The sequence below is a fragment of the Cebus imitator genome, unplaced genomic scaffold, assembly GCF_001604975.1.
Source record: "Cebus imitator isolate Cc_AM_T3 unplaced genomic scaffold, Cebus_imitator-1.0 Scaffold47, whole genome shotgun sequence".
NCBI classification, from domain to species: Eukaryota; Metazoa; Chordata; class Mammalia; order Primates; family Cebidae; genus Cebus; species Cebus imitator.
Genome location: NW_016107362.1, coordinates 2,226,495 through 2,246,125, shown reverse-complemented (window position 1 = coordinate 2,246,125; position 19,631 = coordinate 2,226,495). Strand labels below are relative to the sequence as shown.

The window sequence follows — 19,631 nt, the reverse complement described above, 5'->3', positions numbered from 1 at the left end:
AAAAAAAAAAAAAAAAAAAAAAAAAAAAAAAAAAAACCTGGAGGAATCACATTACCTTCAAATTACACTACAGAGATATAGTAATCAATACAGCATAGTTTTGGCATAAAAACAGAAGACCTAGAAGAGAGAACCTAGGAACAAATCAATACATATATAGTGATTCATTGATTACTAATTGCCTTTAGGTAGTCTTCTTTAAATCTGCTTGGATATTGATATATTTCTCTAGGTTTGTAAGGTTCTGTTATTATTTTTTTGAATAAGCTTCATACCCCAATCTCTTTTCCTACTTGTCCCTATGCCCAATAACTCTTAGATTTGCCCTTTTGAAGCTATTTTCTAGATCCTGTAGGTATGCATTATTGTTTTTTATTCTTTTTTCTTCTGTGTCTTCTGAATATATTTTTAAAATAGCGTGTCTTCAAGTTCACTAATTCTTTATCCTGCTTGATTAATTCTGCTGTTAAGAGACTCGATGCATTCTTCAGTATACCACTTGTATTTTTCAACTCCAAAATTTCTGCTTGATTCTTTTTAATTGTTTCAATCTTTGTTAAATTTATCTGACAGAATTTTGAATTCCTTCTCTGTGTTAACTTGAATTTCTTTGAGTTTCCTCAACACAGTTATTTTGAGTTCTCTGTCAGAAAAGTCATATATCTCTGTGTCTCCAGGATTGGGCCCTGGAGCTTTATTTAGTTCTTTTGCTGAGGTCATGTAGTTTTTTTGTTTTTCTTGGATGTTTGTGGATGCTCATCAGTGTCTGGGCATTGAACAATTAGGTATTTCTTTTTTTATTTTTATTTTTTTTTTAAGACGGAGTCTTGTTCTGTTGCCAAGCTGAAGCACAGTGGCGCAGTCTCGGCTCACTGCAACCTCTGCCTCCTGGATTCAAACGATTCTTCCACCTCAGCCTCCCAAGTAGCGGGGACTACAGGTGCGTGCCAAACACCCAGCTAATTTTTGTATTTTTAGTAGAGATGGGGTTTCACCACGTTGGCCAGGATGGTCTCGATCTCTTGACCTCCACCCACCTTGGCCTCCCAAACTGCTGGGATTACAGGTGTGACAATTAGATATTTCTTATAGTCTTTACAGTTTGTGCTTGTTGGTACCCATTCTTCTTGGGAAGGCTTTTCAGTTACTCCAAGGGACTTGTGTGTTGTGATCTAAGTCATATCTACATTAGAGGGCACCCCAAGCCCAATCATGCTATGGTTCTTGTAGACTCAGAGGTATCACCTTGGTGGTCTTAGATAAGATCTGAAAGAATTCTCTGGATTTCCAGGCAGAGACTTTTGTTCCCTCAAACAAAAGTATCCCTCTCTGTGCTGATCCACTTGAAACTGAGGTAGAGTGACACAAGCACCCTTATGGCCGTCATCACTAGGACTGTGCTGGGTCAGACCTGAAGCCAGCACAGCACTGGGTCCTAGCCAAGGCCCACTGTAACCACTACCTAGCTACCTCCTACCTTTGCTCAAGGCCCTAAGGCTCTACAATCAACAAGTACCAAAGCCAGTCAGGCAACAAGTAATTGGGTTAAACAGGGAAACAGTTCCTTCTCATAACCATGAATCTGTTATGGTTCAAGGCAGGAGCTAGAGACTGAAGGCAAAAACCAGAGCGATCCACCTGGTCCTCCATTCTACTGGGGCTGAGCTGTCACTCAAACCGTAAGACAAGGTCATTTCCATTCTTCCCTCCCCTTTTCCCGAGCAAAGGATCCTCTCCCTATCACCATTACTACACAGGCCTGCAGAGAGTACTGCCAGGTTACTGCCGATGTTCACTTAAGGCCCAAGGGTAAATGCTGCCAGACCTAGGACACATCCTTCAGGGCAGTGTACTCCCCTGTGGTCAAGTGCAAGTCCAGAAATGCCACTCAAGAGCCAAGGCCTGGAATTAGGGACCCCAAGAGCTCGCTTGGTGCTCTTCCCCACTGTGGCTGAGCTGGACCTAAGGTGCAAGACAAAGTCCACTTTCCTCTTCCCTCTGCTTTTCTGAAGTGGAAGCTCTCCCCATAGCCACCACGTTTAGGAATGTGCTGGGTCTCACGGAAGCCAGCGCATCTCAGAGTCTCACCTGAGGCCCACAGCATACTACCTGGGTATCACTCCTGGTTATTCAGGGTGCAAGGCGTCTCTACTCAGCAGATGATGGGGCTTGCCAGGACTTGGTTCTTCCTTTCAAGGCAGTGTTGTCCCTTCTGGCCCAGGGTGTGTCTATCAATATCATCTAGGAGCTAGGACCTAGAATGGGGGCCTCATGACTCTGCCTGGTGCCCCATCCTAATGTGACTGAGCTGGTATCCTACATGCAAGACAAAGTCCTCTTTACTCTTCCCTCTCTTTTCCTCGAGCACAAGGAAGGAGTCACTTTCATTGCTGTGAGCTGTGTTGCCTGAGTTTTTGGAACACACGGCACAGGTTCACCCGTAGCCACTCCGGTGTCTCAGTAGATCAGGCGCCCCCCACCCAGGTCCCCTGGCTCTGGCCCCAGCACAGTACTGATGTCATGATTAGGAACTGCAGTTCTTGTGGCCTAGACTATCTTCCAGTTCATTAGGATTGCAGAGCACTTTAGCCCATGGTAGCAAGCTTGTCAAAACTCAAGTTCCAACCACTGGAATATATAATTCCCCTCTGGCTAGAGCTGATCCAAATGCTCCCTCTGTGTGTGCATAGGCAGGGGGGGTCGTGGCTCCGCTGACTTCAGCCTGGTTTTGCTTTCTGCTGTGACAGGGCAGCACTGAGTTCCGACACAGAGTCCCACAATCACTGCACTCTCCCTACCCCAAACACACACACAGATTCTCTCTCCACATCATGCAGCAACTGCCAAGGAATTGGCATCAGCAGTTGAAGATTGTCTATCCTACCTGCTTTAGTGCCTCTTTCAGCAATATGAAGTTAAAACCAGGCACTGTGACTGCGTATCTGGTTTTTGGTTCTTATAAAGGTGCTTGTTTGTGTAGATGATAGTTGCTAAATTTGGTGTTCCAAACTTGTTAAATTTGGCTCTGATGAAGGGAAGATCAGTGGAGGTTTCTGTTTGAACATCTCGTTCCACCCCTCTCCAAAAGCATTCTCTTATATAACCCCAGTACAATGTTCAAAAGCTGGTAATTAACATCAATGGAATACCTTTACTTACTCTACAGACCTTATTCCAATTTCACCAATCATGCCAATAATGACCTTTTAGCAAGAAGGACATGCAGTGCATCAGTTGTCGTGTCTCTTAAATCTCCTTGAATTTGGAATAGTTCTGTCTTCCTTCACTTTTTCATAACATTACATTGTTTTAAGAGTCCAGGCCAGTTGCTTTGCAGAATACCCCTCGTGTTTCAACTCAGAGTATGCTCTTTTGTCAGGAAATCACAGAGGTGAGGTTGTGTTCTGAGTGCATCCTATCAGGAGCTACATGCTATTGATTAATCTCATTTTGGCACTATTACCTTTGATAACTTGGTTAAGGTGCTGTATGCCAGGTTTCTCCAATGTAAGGATACTATTTCATCCTTAATCGTGTAGGAGGGAAGTTACGTTGAGACTAAATATCCTGTCCACCTCACAGTTTCATCCACTCATCCTACCATCCCTTGATACTTCTTACTGACATCAATTATTATTATGAATGCCTATCAAATGGTGATTTTTCTAGTTCCAGTACTTCTCATATGTTTGTTACCTGGTTTTCTGCTTGTGCGGTAGCGCATTCCCTTTCCCTTTATGTATCTTAGTGTGGACTTGTAAGTCCTTGTTTTATTCATGGGCCATCATGCTATATATTAGTAATTATTTTAATACTCTAGTTGTTCCACATTTGGACAATAAAACTTCTACAAGTGGATTCCTGTGTACTTTTGAAATGTCCCTGTCATTCTTCAACGCTATCACTATTTAAAGGCAGCTCTTTCCAGATGGATTGAGTCTATTCCATATGCTTTTGACTTCCTAATGAATACTCAGTCTATTTCTCTGCCTGGTTAGAAAACTCCTGGGCTCCCCGAGACTTCCCCCTTCCCCCACCTCCATTGCTCCCCTCCTAGCAAGGAGGCTTCACCAATGACTGACATGGCATTAGCATGGCCTTCAAATACCAGACAGAGTCAGACCCCACAGGGCGGCAGGAGCAGGCTGCGGCAGCAATGGGGGGACACAGCCATCCTGATGGTGTTTGTTTTTCCCCTGTGTAAACCAAGCAGTGGGTGTGTGAAGGATTTGCCTTTTGCTTGCCTGTTGCTTTTTTATACACCAAAGAGAAAGCAAATTTTGATTTTGTTCAGTAATAAAGGGCACCCAACAACTGAATTCTTACCTTTAAGCTAGCTGTCGCCAAAAGGGATGCAAGGAAGAGAGCTGATAGACTGTTCCTTTTGAGCCCACTCTTACGTCAAAAGAGCTTATTGTTTTTCATTGCCATGTATCGCCTGGCAGACCTGGGCGACATCCTTGTTGCCCCTGGACTTAGGGAGAAGTCCTTGCTAAAAGCAAGATGTAGAAGTGGGAGTGACCTATGAAAAAAGAAATGAATTAAATTTGATATGACACATCATATAAGGAAGAATAATTGTAGACACAGGCATGCAGAGGTTGGGTGTAAGTATGTTAGTCCCCACCCTCTTCGTCAGCAGTCACACAACCTTGGACGTTAGAGCTCTAACCATCTGATCTAGAGAAGGAATGTTGCTGGGGAAGGGAAGCCCAGGGCGAGGTGAGAGATGACAGAACCTCTAACCAGGAAGAAGCTGTCCCTGCCAAGCTCCGGAGAGGCGCAGAAGCATGGCCCTCAGGTATGGGACCTGATCTATAGGAAACCCTGTGGTGTGCCCCAATGGGAGGTCCGCCAGGGAAGGACCAAACTGCAAACCTGATTCTGAAAGAGGAGGCCACCACAGCGTCCTTTGTAATTGCACAGCTTGCAAGGACAGGACAGATCCTGTGGTTTTCCTGGGGAAGGAGGGGAGCCTAAAAGCCACGAATGATGTGGACTTCTTTAAGCAGCAGGGAAGGGGTAGCTTTACAGTGGGGCTGTTAAATCTCAGCAGTCACTTCATTCAGCGCAGCCTGCGCCTGTGGTCTTGGCTGTGGCAGCAGAAGGCGGGATCAAGGTGCCCCGGGATCAATCTTGGTCAGCCTCTGAGGAGGTGGGAGTGCAGGGTGTCACTCTGGATGTGCCTGCCTGCTTTTCCTCACTTTCTTGCCTTCCTTGTCTTCCCCCCGCTTTCTTCCCTCCTTCCTTTCTTCCTCTCCTCCCGTCTTTCTTTCCTCCTTTCTTTCGCCTTCCCCTTGTACACCCCTTGACTTCACCATCGTAAAGTTTGTCTGAGATTTTTCAATGAGTAATGTTTTATGATTGCTTCGGCTACATTATTTCAATCCAGTCTGCCTTCCTTGTTTCTCCAACACTTCTAAGCCCTTTTCTCCTTTTCTTTGGCTTGTTTTGTTTTCTACTACCTATCCTCTGACTAGTTGTTGTTTGTTGGTTTGTTTGCTCTTAAAGGGTCCAAGATAAACAAACTATTGCAGGCATGAAAAGCGCCAGGATTTTAGAGCGGACTGTGGAGGGGGAGGGTCAGGAGGGGAGGGGAGAGGAGACGGTTGAGGTAGGGAGGAGGTGCGTGTGCTGCCTCCCACCTGTCCTATTTATCCACCTGATCTATGAATTACCAGCAGAAAATGAAAGTAAAGGAGGAGTAGAGGCTGGGGACGAAATCCTGGGCTTTAGAAATGGGGTAATTTGAGAGTATCCTGAAAGGTAAAACGTTACACACGTGTGCACAGTTCCACAGAGGGAGTGATTTTTCTCTCTATGGAACTGTTGCTGTACTTGGGGTTTCTATCTTACAACTGGTGTCAGAGTTGATAGAAATATAGCATTTGGCCCTTATTCCAGAAACACGTACTACTTAATATTGTTAATACTCTTTGTATGCACAGGTCCTGGCAACTAGATTACATCTTTCTTGGGTACTAGACCTCCATCTTTTTTTTTTTTTTTTTTTTTTGGCAGGAGGGTTGTGCTTTAATATGCTATATCCAATTGGGGGCAGGTAAGACACCCCTGGTCTATGCTTATTATGAATATTTGCTCATATAACCCCCAGCACCCCCATATGGTAGGAATACTATTATGCCCATTTACAGATCAAGTGGCTGAGGCCCAAAGTCCCATAGTATCAGGGTTTTCCGTCTCCTGAGCCCATCATCGTAATACCTGGGTGACATGGCTGGCACAAACTGAAAATGTCTTGACTGATTTCAGACAGACACAAGGTTCACTGGTAGTGCTTTCATTTTTAATCTATAGCTATTAAATCGTTCATTCATTCCACATTTTTTGACTGCCTACTGTGTACCAGCTGCTATCTTAAGTGCTAAGGATTAGACTTGAAGAAGGGTGGAAAAGATGGGTCATGAACAAATAAACCGATGACAGAATGTCCCATGGTGACATGTGCTAGGAAGCAAACTGAAGCATGGTAAGGAAAGAAAGGGTGGCAGGAGATGCAGGGCTGACCCAAGGGATTCTTCCACATTCCATGGGTCCTCCCAGGAAGAGCTGGAAGTTCAAGGGATTTGGTCCTCAAGCATGAAATGATTTGGGGTTGTTCCTAGTTTTCTGTGCTGCTGCAGCAAATTACTACAAGCTCAAGGGTTTAAAACAATGGAAGTTTATTGACTCCCAGTTCTAGAGATGAGAAGTCTGAAATTGGTATCAGTGGGCTTGATAGAGGGGTGGGAATCAGGCATCAAGGTGTCACCAGGGCCACACTCTTTCAAGAGGCTCAAGCGATGAATCTGGTCCTTGCCTCTTCCAGCTTAGAGGGAGGGATGGGGGGCCGCCAGTGCTCCTTGGTTTGTGACCTCCTTGCTCCAATCTCTGCCTTTTTGGTCACATTGCCTCTTCCTCTTCTGTCTATGATCAAATGGCCTTCTGCCTCCCTCTCATAAGCATTTATTTAATTGTATTTAGAGTTTAGTTTGTCACCCAGATAAAGCAGGCAAACCACCATCTCAAAACCATACACTTCCTCACCTCTGCAAACACCTTTAATTTGGGGGCTGGGGTGGCATATAAGATACTATTTACAGGTTCTAGGGATTAGGATGTGGCTATCTTTGGGGGCCATTTTTCAGCCTACCATAGGGAGTTATTTGTGGATTTTATTTTTTTAATGTAAATCTAGCCCCTTTTAACTGACCAGCCATTCTACACTTCTTAAAAAGCACCAATCCTGTTCGCTGTGGGCAAAAGCTTATGAAGTAGCATCCCTGGGAATTCATCCATGATTGAAAGAGGGAAGGAGGGACAACAGTGAAGACAGCAACACAGCCAGTGATGAATGACCTCTCCTTCTAGTGCATGTGTTTCATGGAGACAGCGGGACTGGGGATGCAGAGTCTGCTTTGGCTCATCTTTTTAAAGGCTGTAGGCTGGGCACAGTGGCTCATGCCTGTAATCCCAGAACTTTGGGAGGCCAAGGCAGGCAGATCACTTGAGGTCAGGAGTTTGAGACCAGCCTGGCCAACATGGCAAAAACCTGACTCTACTAAAAATACAAAGATTAGCCAGGCATAGTGGCACCTGCCGGTAATCCCAGCTACTTGGGAGGCTGGGGCAGGAGAACCGCTTAAATCCGAGAGATGGAAGTTGCAGTGAGCCGAGATTGTGCCACTGCACTCCAGACAGGGCGACAGAGTAAGACCGTGTCTCAAAAAATAATAATAAAAATAAAAATAAAGACTGTAGATATTAGAAATGAAGAATGATTTAGAGATGCTTCCACACCCACTTTTAGGATGTTCTGAGGAAAGAAGAGGCCAACATGGCTAGTCTTACATGAAGAGAAGATTTTGTTCCAAGGGAAATGATGAGGAAAAGCCCAACATGGGGAGGGGTCAGGGGACAGTGGGCAGGTGGGAAATGAGGAAATGAGTCTACCTTCTGCCAGGAAGCTCAAGGGGGCATGTCTTTTTCTTTCTTTCTTTTCTTTTCTTTTCTTTTCTTTTCTTTTCTTTTCTTTTCTTTTCTTTTCTTTCCTTCCTTCCTTCCTTCCTTCCTTTCTTTCTTTCTTTCTTTCTTTCTTTCTTTCTTTCTTTCTTTCTTTCTTTCTTTCTCTTTCTTTCTTTCTTTTCTTTCTTTCTTTCTTCTTTTTTTTTTTTAACAGAGCCTCACTCTGCCCAAGCTGGAGTGCAGTGGCACGATCTTGGCTCACTGCAACCTCCACCTCCTGGGTTCAAGCAATTCTGCCTCAGCCTCCTGAGTAGCTGGGATTACAGAAGCATACCACCACACCCTACTAATTTTTGTATTTTTAGTAGAGACGTGGTTTTGCCATGTTGGCCAGGATGGTCTCCTTCTCCTGAACTTGTGATCTGCCCGCCTCAGCCTCCCAAAGTTCTGGGATTACAGGTGTGACCCACTGTGCCCAGCCGGGGGGCATGTCTTTGAGCTGCAAGAGAACAGGGTCCACAAATCACAGCTAAGACTGGCCCAGCAGCAGAAAATGCAACACAGGATCAATTTAGGGTGGTTGAAGCTTGTGTGACGACTCAGGCTATCACGCTTCTCAGGGTCTGAATCATGGGACACAATCGACCTGCCACCTTATTCCAGCATCCTTTAACCCTCGAGGAGCAGATGCCCTGGCACGGAGTCCGCTCAAAATCTCCTCCCACTCCTGCTGCTGCCGCACAACAGGCTGTGCCCTGGCCAGGTGCCTGTGTCCTCTGTAGAAGGTAGCAGATTAGAAAACAGCAGCAGGTCCTTGCTATGTAGCGTCCTTCTACCTTCTGCTCCTCATCTGTCAAATGGGATGAAACACATAACTCCAGGTTTGGGAGAAAGGTCTGACACAGAGGCAAATGTCAGTGAACGTCTGAGGACTCTGACAAACTGATGGAGATGGGGTGTTCCCGATAACCACTGCCCTCTCTGAACCTTGTGGTAGTCACCCTTCTGCCAAAATGTGTGACTCTATTAATACATTTTGAGTCTCTAGGGGAAAAAAAACAAGGCAAACTTAATTCCTACTAAAGTATCACTCACTGTGTTCTCTACCTTTGCGCTTTCTTTTCAGGTGGTAACAGAAAGCAATCCAGATGGGGTGCAGGTGCTGTAAAATAATACAAAGGTAAAGCGGGAGAAATATTATTTCTAAGTGGAGGAAGTTGTGGTGAGCATGGAGTCACTTTTAAAGACCATGCATGTAAATGCGCTGAGTAGTGCATTTATCCAGCTTGAGGCACGGTCAACACTGCCAACACATTAAGAGTTGGGACTGTTATAATATCGTTTAAAAGAACATGTGCCCTAGATTTTGTTAACTTTTTTTGCTCACTTCTCAAAGCATGTTGGGAACACCATCATTTTCTGAGGCTGAATTTGGCCTGGGCTTCTGCCTGAAATGGCATCGCTGAAAATAAATCACCCCAATCACATATGTGCTTTTAATTCTGTCCACATTGCATTTCATAAAACTGTGAGTGACATGAACATGAACTTCTAAGATGAAGGGGAAAGAATGTCACTGGTGATCTTGCTTCTTAACAAATAAACTGCCTTTTTAATTGTAGCTCTATTCTAGACCTGTACATACATAAGCTTTATTCCACTGTAATCAAAATGTGATGTTTGTCTTTATTCAAAAAAATGTATTATAAGTATCATTCCTGTGACTTCAGACTTCATATTTATCATTTTAATGATGGCATAATATTCCACTGAGAGGATGTACTCCTTATGGCCCTATTAGTGGACATTTGTTTTACTTATTTTTTATTTTAAAATTCTATGAACCGCTTTGTATTTTAATTTATCTATCCCCTACCCCTCCTCCCTCCTTTTGGCTCTCTTCTTAAGATGTATTTCTGGAAGAACCTTTTTTTTTTTTTTTTAAAGATGGTCTCACTCTGTCACCCAGGCTCACTGCAGCATCCGCCTCCCAGGTTCAAGCAATTCTCCTACCTCAGCCTCCCAAGTAGCTGGGATTACAGGTGCCCACCACCACATGCAGCTAATTTTTGTATTTTTAGTAGAGATGGGATTTCACCATGTTGGTCAGGCTGGTCTCAAACTCCTGACTTTAAGTGATCCACCTACCTTGGCCACCCAAATTGCTGACATTACAGGCATGAGCCATCGAACATTTTTATACCAACTGTATCTATTTGATTTAGACACACTTATCTAGGTTGAAAAGAGTAATCACAGGAATTAAATTAGCAGGAATCGTAGAGAGAAGCAGGGTCTGTGGTCGGAGGCATTAATGATGGAGCAGACCTGACTGGTTTTCACTGTCCTCCCTGCAGCTATCTCTTTGATCCAGTTCAAGTGCCCTCTCCTGGCTATGTCAATGAAGTCAACAGCTGCAAGCTAGATGAAGGTGACACTGTTAAATTAAAAGGCAAATGGGGCGGTGAAGTCCTGGTGCAGAAAAATGACCCTCAGAGGCAGGGCTCAAAGAAGACTGATAGCAGCAGCAGGACAGCTGATCCATGGGAGCCCTGCTGGCCTCACCAAGGTCCGCTCCCGCAGGGGGATGCTGGAGGGGACCACCATGCCTGCGGTGTCAACGGCGTTGGCCCTGCTGCTGCCCCACAGCCCACTGGGAATCCCAGTCCCTCCCAGGATAACAGGGGCTCCTGGGCCAGTACTACAAATACTATTCCCCCAACTCAACCCTTCCTGGAAGGAGGGGGCACTCAGAAACAGGACTGTGTATTGCTGGCCTCAGAAGAGACCCAGGTCATGAGAAACAGAGGCTCCAGAGCTCCTTCTGACATGGAAAGTTGTGCCTTGGAAGTACAAGAAGAGCATGTCTTCCAGATACCAGCCCCAGATTACCCTCAGCATTGGGGCCCAGCTGGAGGCAACGTTGATCATAGTGAAAAGGACCGTGTTTCCAAGAACCATACTGTGGAGGAGTCCCTAGAGGGAATTCAGCCCACAGTAGGGGAGCATGGTTTGAATACACCCTTCTCCATGAGGAGAAGCTGGAACTCATTGAATAAGGATGTAGAAACAGAAGATCTAAGCATCTGCTTTAGTGTGAAGGGTCCCGCTCATGTCTTGCCTGTGGTTGACTCGGGAAATAGGCAGGAGGATGCGCATGGCTCCAACGGAGATGGGGACAGGGAGATTGTGGACGTGGATGCAGCGGTGGCAGAGGCCCTGGCGGCTTTAGAAGCTGCTACTGCAGGAGAAGATTTGGATGAGGCTGATTAGGGAAGGGGATTTGCGCAGGGGGGTAAGCAGTGTCATGCTGAGCATGTGGATGCATTTGCTCCCCAGAGGCAGAGCAGGTGATTACGCCAGCATCCGCCAGTGCAGCCTTACCAGTTGTTTACATCCAGCACCTGTTCTGATTGCCAGCATCTGTCCCACACTGCTTGTCACGTGTCTGGAGTTTCACCCTGTGTAGGTGAGCTGTGGGTCATTGTGCCCATATCCACAGAAAATGCAGAAATTGAACAGCCTGCTTGACAACCCTCAAACGTCTCTGAGCACCTGGTACAGATGTTCATGAGAATACGCTAAGATCTCAACCCTTGATCCCAAAGGCACACAATCACAGAGCATCCCTTTTGATTGTAAATTGTTTCCCTTGTTTTTGAGAGCCAAACATTGTACCCAACCCGGAAAAGGTAACTACCCACTTAAAGTGCCTCATGTGTCCCCAGAGCATGGCTTAACCAGAGGGACAATCACCAGGGAACTAATAACTAACCAGTTGTTCAACAGTGGGTTAAGCTCAGCAGTTTTCACAGTAGAGCAGAAGTCCCCAGGAAACAAAGGGTTAGTCATTAGCTGAGATGTGATTTTAAAACACCTTGACCTTAACTTTTTTACATTATTCCTTTTAAATCTCCTTTGGGATTGGGGAGGCTGGCCAAAATAAGTCTTAAAATTGCTTGTCTTATATTTGGATTTTAAGTTCATGACTTTCAGAACAGCAAAGCCATATATGGAATGCTTTTATGCCATTCAATGTCTGATTCTAATTAAAATGTAACAACGTACGTGTCTTTCTGTCTTAACTCAAAGGTGGTTCTGATTTTCTCAGACTATCAGTGACCCTGGGTGTTACTTCCAATGTGAAGAGCTAAGCTAGGCACAGTGGCTCACGTCTGTAATCCCAGCATTTTGGAAGGCTGAGGTGAGAGGATTGCCAAGGCCAGGAATTCGAGACCAACCTGGGCAACTTAGTGAGACTTCATCTCTTTAAAAAAAAAAAAAAAAAAGATAAAGAGCTACACTACAAAATTATACAAGGAAGGGGGCTTTGGCTTTCTCTCCCTTGAGTTAAACTTGATGCTGTAACTAAATGTCCTGATCTTACCTTGAAGACAAAAAAGGCCTTTCTGGATTTCAGCCTTCTGATTCCTAGAAACAAGGACAACCATTATGACATAATTCAATGGAGAATTTAAAGGCATTAAGGATGCTCAAAACTATCTAGAAAATAATCAACATGAAGATGCTTTAGTTTGCCGTTTTGTAACACAGAATTGAAATCCAACTGAATTTCGTTTGATTTCCAGTTTTGCTACGTGTCCTTAGGCATGTTACATATCCCTTCACTTTGCCCACCTGTGAAGTGAGAATGATCATCGTATGTGCTTGTAAAGATTAAATGAGACAATGTAAGTGTTTAGCACAGTGCTTGGCACATTAGGCGCTCAAAGGTGATGTCTTACTAGTTGAAAACAATTCCTTTAAGAAAAATGTTTACATCCCTACAACTGAAAACTCTAATACTGGGACGTGTTTATAATGTCATTATTTCATTTTGGTAATGATTTGATATAAAACATGATTTCTGAGGCTTCCAGCGCCTTTAAGGATGGCACCCTTACAAATGCTTACTGAACATACGTTACCCTCAGTTTGTTTGGTATTATAATGGCAAGCCATCACAAGTGACCTCTATATACAGGGTCACTCAGAGCCCTTAAAAAGGTAAACTCTTGGCATTGTTAATTGCATTGGAGGTATGCCTGCTTTTGTATTTACTACACCAAATACTTAATATTTCAAAATCCTGGTTCCTTCAATAATTTCCTAAGTGTATCAGTTGGGATTATGCTCAGTTGTATAGGATGAGTGTTTCATACACGTAGAGGTTTATGTACCCCTTATGTAAAAGAAATCTGGAGGTAGTGATCCAGGGTGGTAGAGTATGCGTGAATGACCCGGTCTCAATGACCCATGCGGCTTCAATCATTTTGGCTTCCTTCTCAAGGTCACTTTGTAGTCCAAAATGGCTGCTGTGGCTTCAGTCATTACATTTGCATTCTATGTTGGAAAAAGAATATAGGGCCAAACGCCCCACTCCCTCTCTGTTAAGGGCCTCACAGCAGTATAATTCATCCCTTCCACATCTACCTCTTTGGTCAAAATCTGGTCACTTGGCCGCATCTAGCTGCAAGAGAGACTAGGAAAGGTGTCTTTCTAGTGGTGTGCATGGCTTTACCAAATAAACTCAGGAGGCACTTACTGAGAAGAGGAAATGGACAATGAGTTTTGAGGTGGTCAGTTTACAGTCTCTGCCACTGCAGGTCTCAAAAGCCTGGGACACAGCAGGTTTACAAAAGATTGGAAGATTGTACATTCAGTGTGACACCAAAGGGGCCTCTCCCTTTGGTACAGGGACAGGAGGACTGGGCAGCTACCACAACGTACCATTGATAGCTCCAAACCTGACAAAAGCAGAAAATTCCGACAAGGAAGGGGCAGGGGAAGGTATCAGGGCAGACAAGTCTCTTTCTCTTACCCAGACACACACTTTTGCATTTATATACGTGTATAATTTTACGTTTTAGAACAGCTGCAGAGTTCACCGTAACTGACAGCTCTCTAGTTTTCAAGATTGTTTTTTATGAATAACTGCTTCAAAAAGGTCAACAGATGGCCCATAATATCAAGAGTTCTTTAAAAGTAATTCTGGACCCTTTCATCTTCACTCCAATATCCAGGCTCCCCCAAAGGAAATCAGAGGAAAGTAAAAAATCCTTAGGTTGAAAAGGAAGTCCAGCTTTTAGCCTTATCTAGCAGGTTGTCTAACAGCGAGCTGTCAGAGCACGCTGATGTGCGTAGTGTCTTCTTTCTGCAGCTTAGTGCCACTCTTGTCAGAAAAGTGAGGTTGAAAATAGCCGGACTTTTCAAACATTGTGGACAATTTGAAAGCACAGGTGCACTCTGATTGGAAGGCACCAACTGTGAGCAGGCGCAGACTTCACAGCTCTCCATGAACCTTAGGCAATTGTATCACGTGGATATTTACCATGTTAAATCCCGATTTTGAATTAAAATTATTTTATGTATGTGTTACACATAGGTTTCTTGAGCTAAGAAGTTAGATTTAACTATTTTTTTTTGAGATGGAGTTTCACTTTTGTTGCCCAGGCTGGAGTGCAATGGCGCAATGTCAGCTCACCACAAACTCTGCCTCCCGGGTTTAAGCAATTCTCCTGTCTCAGCCTCCTGAGTAACTGGGATTACAGGCATGCACCACCAAGCCCAGCTAATTTTGTATTTTCAGTAGAGACAGGGTTTCTCCATGTTGGTCAGGCTGGTCTCGAACTCCTGACCTCAAGTGATCCACCCACCTCGGCCTCCCAGAGTGCTGGGGTTACAGGCGTGAGCCTCCGCACCTGGCAAATTTAACTTCTTACTGGGGAAAATGAACTGTCATATAAGTATGAAATTACATTTTTTCTTGGTTACCAAAGCAGATGTAGTGAATAGTTATAACTGGAAAAACCAGATACCCAAAGGAATGAAGAGAATTCTGGGTTTCTTACATAGCACATACCTATTTGTCCATGCTCAGTCAGTGCTGGCATTCGTCATTTTCCTCCCTCTGCCCCGCCCTGTCTCTCTGATTCTCTGTTCTCTCCCTACCTCTCTCATCCGTACCTCCAAGCAGGAGGCCTTAGAAAGAATAAGTGAGACACCAAATGCAAGAACAAGAGCAAAGATCTCCTGACTTCCCTGGTCTGGTCATCTGTGTGCAGCCATGCAGCAGGGAGAACACAGTCACGACTGCAACAGAGGGTGGAGCCTCCTTTCCTGGACTTGGACTTGACTCTTCATCAAGGGCACTCCTTTTCACACAACCAGTCTTTATGATGAAAATGTAGAAATTCGGTGGCTCAAGCCTGTAATCCCAGCACTTTGGGAGGCCGAGGCAGGCAGATCACGAGGTCAAGAGATCGAGACCATCCTGGCCAACATGGTGAAACCCTGTCTCTACTAAAAATACAAAAATTAGCTGGGCATGGTGGCGTGCACCTGTAATCCCAGCTACTCGGGAGGGTAAGGCAGGAGAATTGCTTGAACCCAGGAGGCGGAGGTTGCAGTGCGCCGAGATTGTGCCACTGCACTCCAGCCTGGGCAACAGAGTGAGACTCTAACTCAAAAAAAAAAAAAAAAAAAGAAAGAAAGAAAATGTAGAAATTGTTGCTTTCTCGTTTTGTTTCATTTTTTTCCCTCTAAACCTCATGCATGTTAAAATCCCCTGTTTTGGAGTTGGTGACAAACACAGACAAGCTGACATCTGTTTTTCATGGTAAATGCTTTCCCTGTTAAATAATAGAACAGTAAGTAGTTCATATATATATTTACTAAATTTGTAAGTTACTCGTATCAGGTTACAGAAACCACACCTAAGTGGTCTGCTGACTTCCGAAGCACTCCCCCCCTACTTTAAGAAACATTTTATGCAAGTCAATATGTTGATCGTATTTGATGCTTACCTGTAGATTTAGTCACTTGGAGTCAACTATTAGCATTTTTTTTCAACTGAAATGACTATACTAAGTGAATGCCTTTGGCCTGAGATCTAAGATAGGGTACGGCCCAAGGGGGGAGCTCAATACATGTTTGTTGACTGAAATAATAAAATCTTTTCCCAATCTGGTTGGGGAGACATCACGCAGCTAGCCAGGATTTCTGGATGCTAATTATGGATTGTGAAAGAAAGGATGTGGGAGCACAGATCCACAGGAATTTGAGAGGCTAGGAATTGTCTTCGTTATTCAGGCTCTTCACTCTCAGTCTGCCCTGCTGTATTTGAATAATGAGGCTTGTATGGTGGTGTGTGGAAAAGTGGACGGAGCTGAATTTGGGCAGCTGCTAAAGATTTGATCTCCAGAATGAGTCCACGTTACCTTGAGGACAGTAATCCCAAACTGAGGCAAAAACTTTAAGAAAACCGGTGTTTGGGGCCAAGCAACAGGGAGCTTGGCTGACCTCATTTTTCAGTCATTTTGAACTCAATCTCTAAAATCCTGAAAGAAAGGCTGGGCACAGTGGCTCATGCCTGTAATCCCAGCACTTTGGGAGGCTGAGGCTGGTAGATCACCTGAGGTCGGAAGCTCAAGACCAGCCTGGCCAGCATGGAGAAACCCCGTCTCTACTAAAATTACAAAAATTAGCTGGGCATGGTGGCAGGTGCCTGTTATCCCAGCTAGTAGGGAGGCTGAGGCAGGAGAATCGCTTGAACCCAGGAGGTGGAGGTTGCAGTGAGCTGAGATCACGACTTTGCACTCCAGCCTGGGCAACAGAGCAAGACTCCATCTCAAAAAATTAAAAAATCCTGGAGGAAAAGAAAAAAAGGATGTATATTTGTGTAATGACACCCAGATCTCATTGTTCTCTTGACACCCAGTGATAAGGAAAAAAATGTGCATCCAGGATTGACTCCTCAGTAACACGGGCAGCCAGGCATCATGACCTCCAGGTCTTCAGAGGCCATGCCCATGCGGCATGTACCTGGTACTTCCCATACAGGTGCCTCTTGAATCCTAATAAACCAGGGGTGAAATCTGGCTGTGCCTCTTGTTCGCTATGTGACCTTGAGTTTAAGTTTCTTAACGTTTCTGAGCCTCACTTTTCTCATCTGCGAAATGGGGATTATTCCTATATCTAAGAGTTGAAAGCACACATTCTCAAACTTCGGCGTGCCCGTGAGGCACATGGTGTGCTTGTTGAAAAGGCAGGTTTCTGGACCTACCTCCATGGGATTCAGACTTATTAGGTCTTGAGTGAAGTCCTGGCATCTACATCGTCGATGTGAGTAATTCTCCGCACTTACAGAAACACTTAAGACTCGAGCAGGGATTGCCACACCTTTACTTTTATCTTGCACCGGTTATCAATAAAAAACACTGCACACACGCTTAACATAAGCACTTTTACAAACATACTATTTTCTACTGATACATGCCTTATAGTATTTAGCAATACTACGATGAGGTAACAATTACATATCAGAGCATTAATATTTTTTTCACACCACTGGGGTATGTGAAGCCTACTTTGGAAACCTTGTTTAGAAGATCAAATGAACTGGAACTTATAAAAGCTCTCTGTAAATAGACAAAACTGGGCCAATATTTTCGAAAGCACGTAGAGCATACACATGAGTGTGAACCATGCATTTATAATACAAGCCCACTTGCAAATGCACTCAACACTCAGAATTTAAATAAATCAGGAAGATTTCACAGGCCACAGAGGTCCATGGTCTCTACTCATCGGCCAATATGCTGTTCTCTCTGTTTAGATGTTGATGCTTAGAAAGGAAACAAAAGCCTTAAATTACCAATTTCTAAAGACACAAGATCTAGGCTCTAAGGTTTTCATGGCATTAGACGTAAGCTGGGTGACAAAAAACTACATTGAGATACCATCTCACGCCAGTTAGAATGGCGATAATTAAAAAATCTGGAGACAACAGATGCTGGAGAGGATGTGGAGAAATAGGAACACTTTTACACTGTTGGTGGGAGTGTAAATTAGTTCAACCATTGTGGAAGACAGTGTGGCGATTCCTCAAGGACCTAGAAATAGAAATTCCATTTGACCCAGCAATCCCATTACTGGGTATATATCCGAAGGATTATAAATCGTCCTACTATAAGGACACGTGCACACGAATGTTCATTGCAGCACTGTTTACAATAGCAAAGACCTGGAACCAACCCAAAAGCCTATCGACGATAGACTGGATAGGGAAAATGTGGCACATATACACCATGGAATATTATGCAGCCATCAAAAACGATGAGTTTGTGTCCTTTGTAGGGACATGGATGAACCTGGAAACCATCATTCTCAGCAAACTGACAGAAGAGCAGAAGATCAAACACCACGTTCTCACTCATAGGTGGGTGTTGAACAATGAGAACACATGGACACAGAGAGGGGAGCACTACACACTGGGGTCAGTTGGGGGGAAATAGGGGAGGGACGGTGGGGGGTGGGAAGCTGGGAAGAGATAGCAAGGGGAGAAATGCCAGATGTAGGTGATGGGGAGGAAGGCAGCAAATCACACTGCCACGTGTGTTCCTATGCAACAATTTTGCATGTTCTTCACATGTACCCCAAAACCTAAAATGCAATAAAATAAATAAATGGGAAAAAAAAAGACTATTGCAGATTTTAAATTAAAAGTTTATAGGGGCCGGGCGTGGTGGCTCAAGCCTGTCATCCCAGCACCTTGGGAAGCAAAGGTGGATGGACCACTTGAGATGAAGAGTTCTAGACTGGCCTGGCTAAGATGGTGAAACCCTGTCTCTACTAAAAATACAAAAATTAGCCAGGGCCACTGGTGCGTGCCTGTAATCCCAGCTACTTGAGAGGCTGAGGCAGGAGAATTGCTTGAATCCGGGAGGCAGAGGTTCCAGTGAGTCGCGATTGTGCCACTGCATTCCAGCCTGGGAAAGAGTGCAACTCTGTCTCAAAAAAAAAAGAAAAGAAAAAGTTTATAGGAAAAAAAAAGGTACAGAGAAAAAATCTGCAAAGACACTACTTCAAAATAGTTTGCCAAATATTAATGTAGAAATGGTATTCAGTCATTTCTGGGAGCCATCATGGGTTTTGGTATTGTGTTGTTGTTTTTTAGTATTTTTATAGGTACAAATATAGCTTAACTTTTTAAATACTGCTAAGTTTAAGCACTAAGTGCAGCCAGGCTTGTTCTAAGTCCTGCACGTGAATCATCCCACTTAAGTCTACCGTGATGCTATGAGTCGTACGTAGGACTGTCCCCATTTCACACATGGGAAAATGGAGGCTCAAACAGCTAAATCATTCATCCAGAGTCACACCGCCAGATGGGGCAGAATCTCAGCTGAACCCAGATTGAAGTACAAACTAGTGCTTTTAAAGATGACATATTACACCTCTCTGTGGCAACATCCACGTTGCCATTAGACAAAAATAAGGGCTGAATCACGACATGAGACAACCCAGTGTTGTATATGTAAACTTACATGTATTGTCAATTGGGAATAAAAAGGGGTTTTGTTCTGGTTCTAAGGAAGATTTTAATAAAGAATAGAAAAGTTAGTCAAGGCCTTGGAACCGTAATAGGTCTGTTTCCGATCTGCAGCAAGTCAGTAGCTGAGACGCGGGGCTGCGGCAGAGCAAGACCTTTAATGGGGGGGCACGGAACAAGGACACGGAAGGATACCTCGAACCCGTCTCCCTGAGGAGTTTGGGGCAGGGATTTTAAAAGGTTTGGAGTGAGTCAAAGTGTGTTGATAGTTGACTTGTCGAAAAGTGCAGGGTGAAGTCAGGGGATAGTTGATTGGTCAAAGAGTGCAGGGTGA

At 44.3% G+C, this 19,631-nt stretch overlaps 1 protein-coding gene across 3 annotated transcripts in view; it reads left to right on the top strand.

Annotated features, from left to right (window-relative positions):
* Positions 1-12,998, top strand: part of CUNH4orf19 (chromosome unknown C4orf19 homolog) — a 116,791-nt gene extending 103,793 nt beyond the window's left edge. For 2 of the 3 annotated variants that reach the window (XM_037738016.1, XM_017527298.2), the window contains 2 exons: positions 9,092-9,145; positions 10,323-12,998. In XM_037738016.1, coding sequence (XP_037593944.1) covers positions 9,114-9,145; positions 10,323-11,238 — 948 coding nt within the window. In that variant the 5' untranslated portion in view covers positions 9,092-9,113 and the 3' untranslated portion in view covers positions 11,239-12,998. Of the gene's footprint in view, positions 1-4,644; positions 4,802-9,091; positions 9,146-10,322 lie in introns of those variants that run through there. The other variant, XM_017527299.2, reaches the window with a different exon arrangement.
* Positions 12,999-19,631: the final 6,633 nt, after the last annotated feature.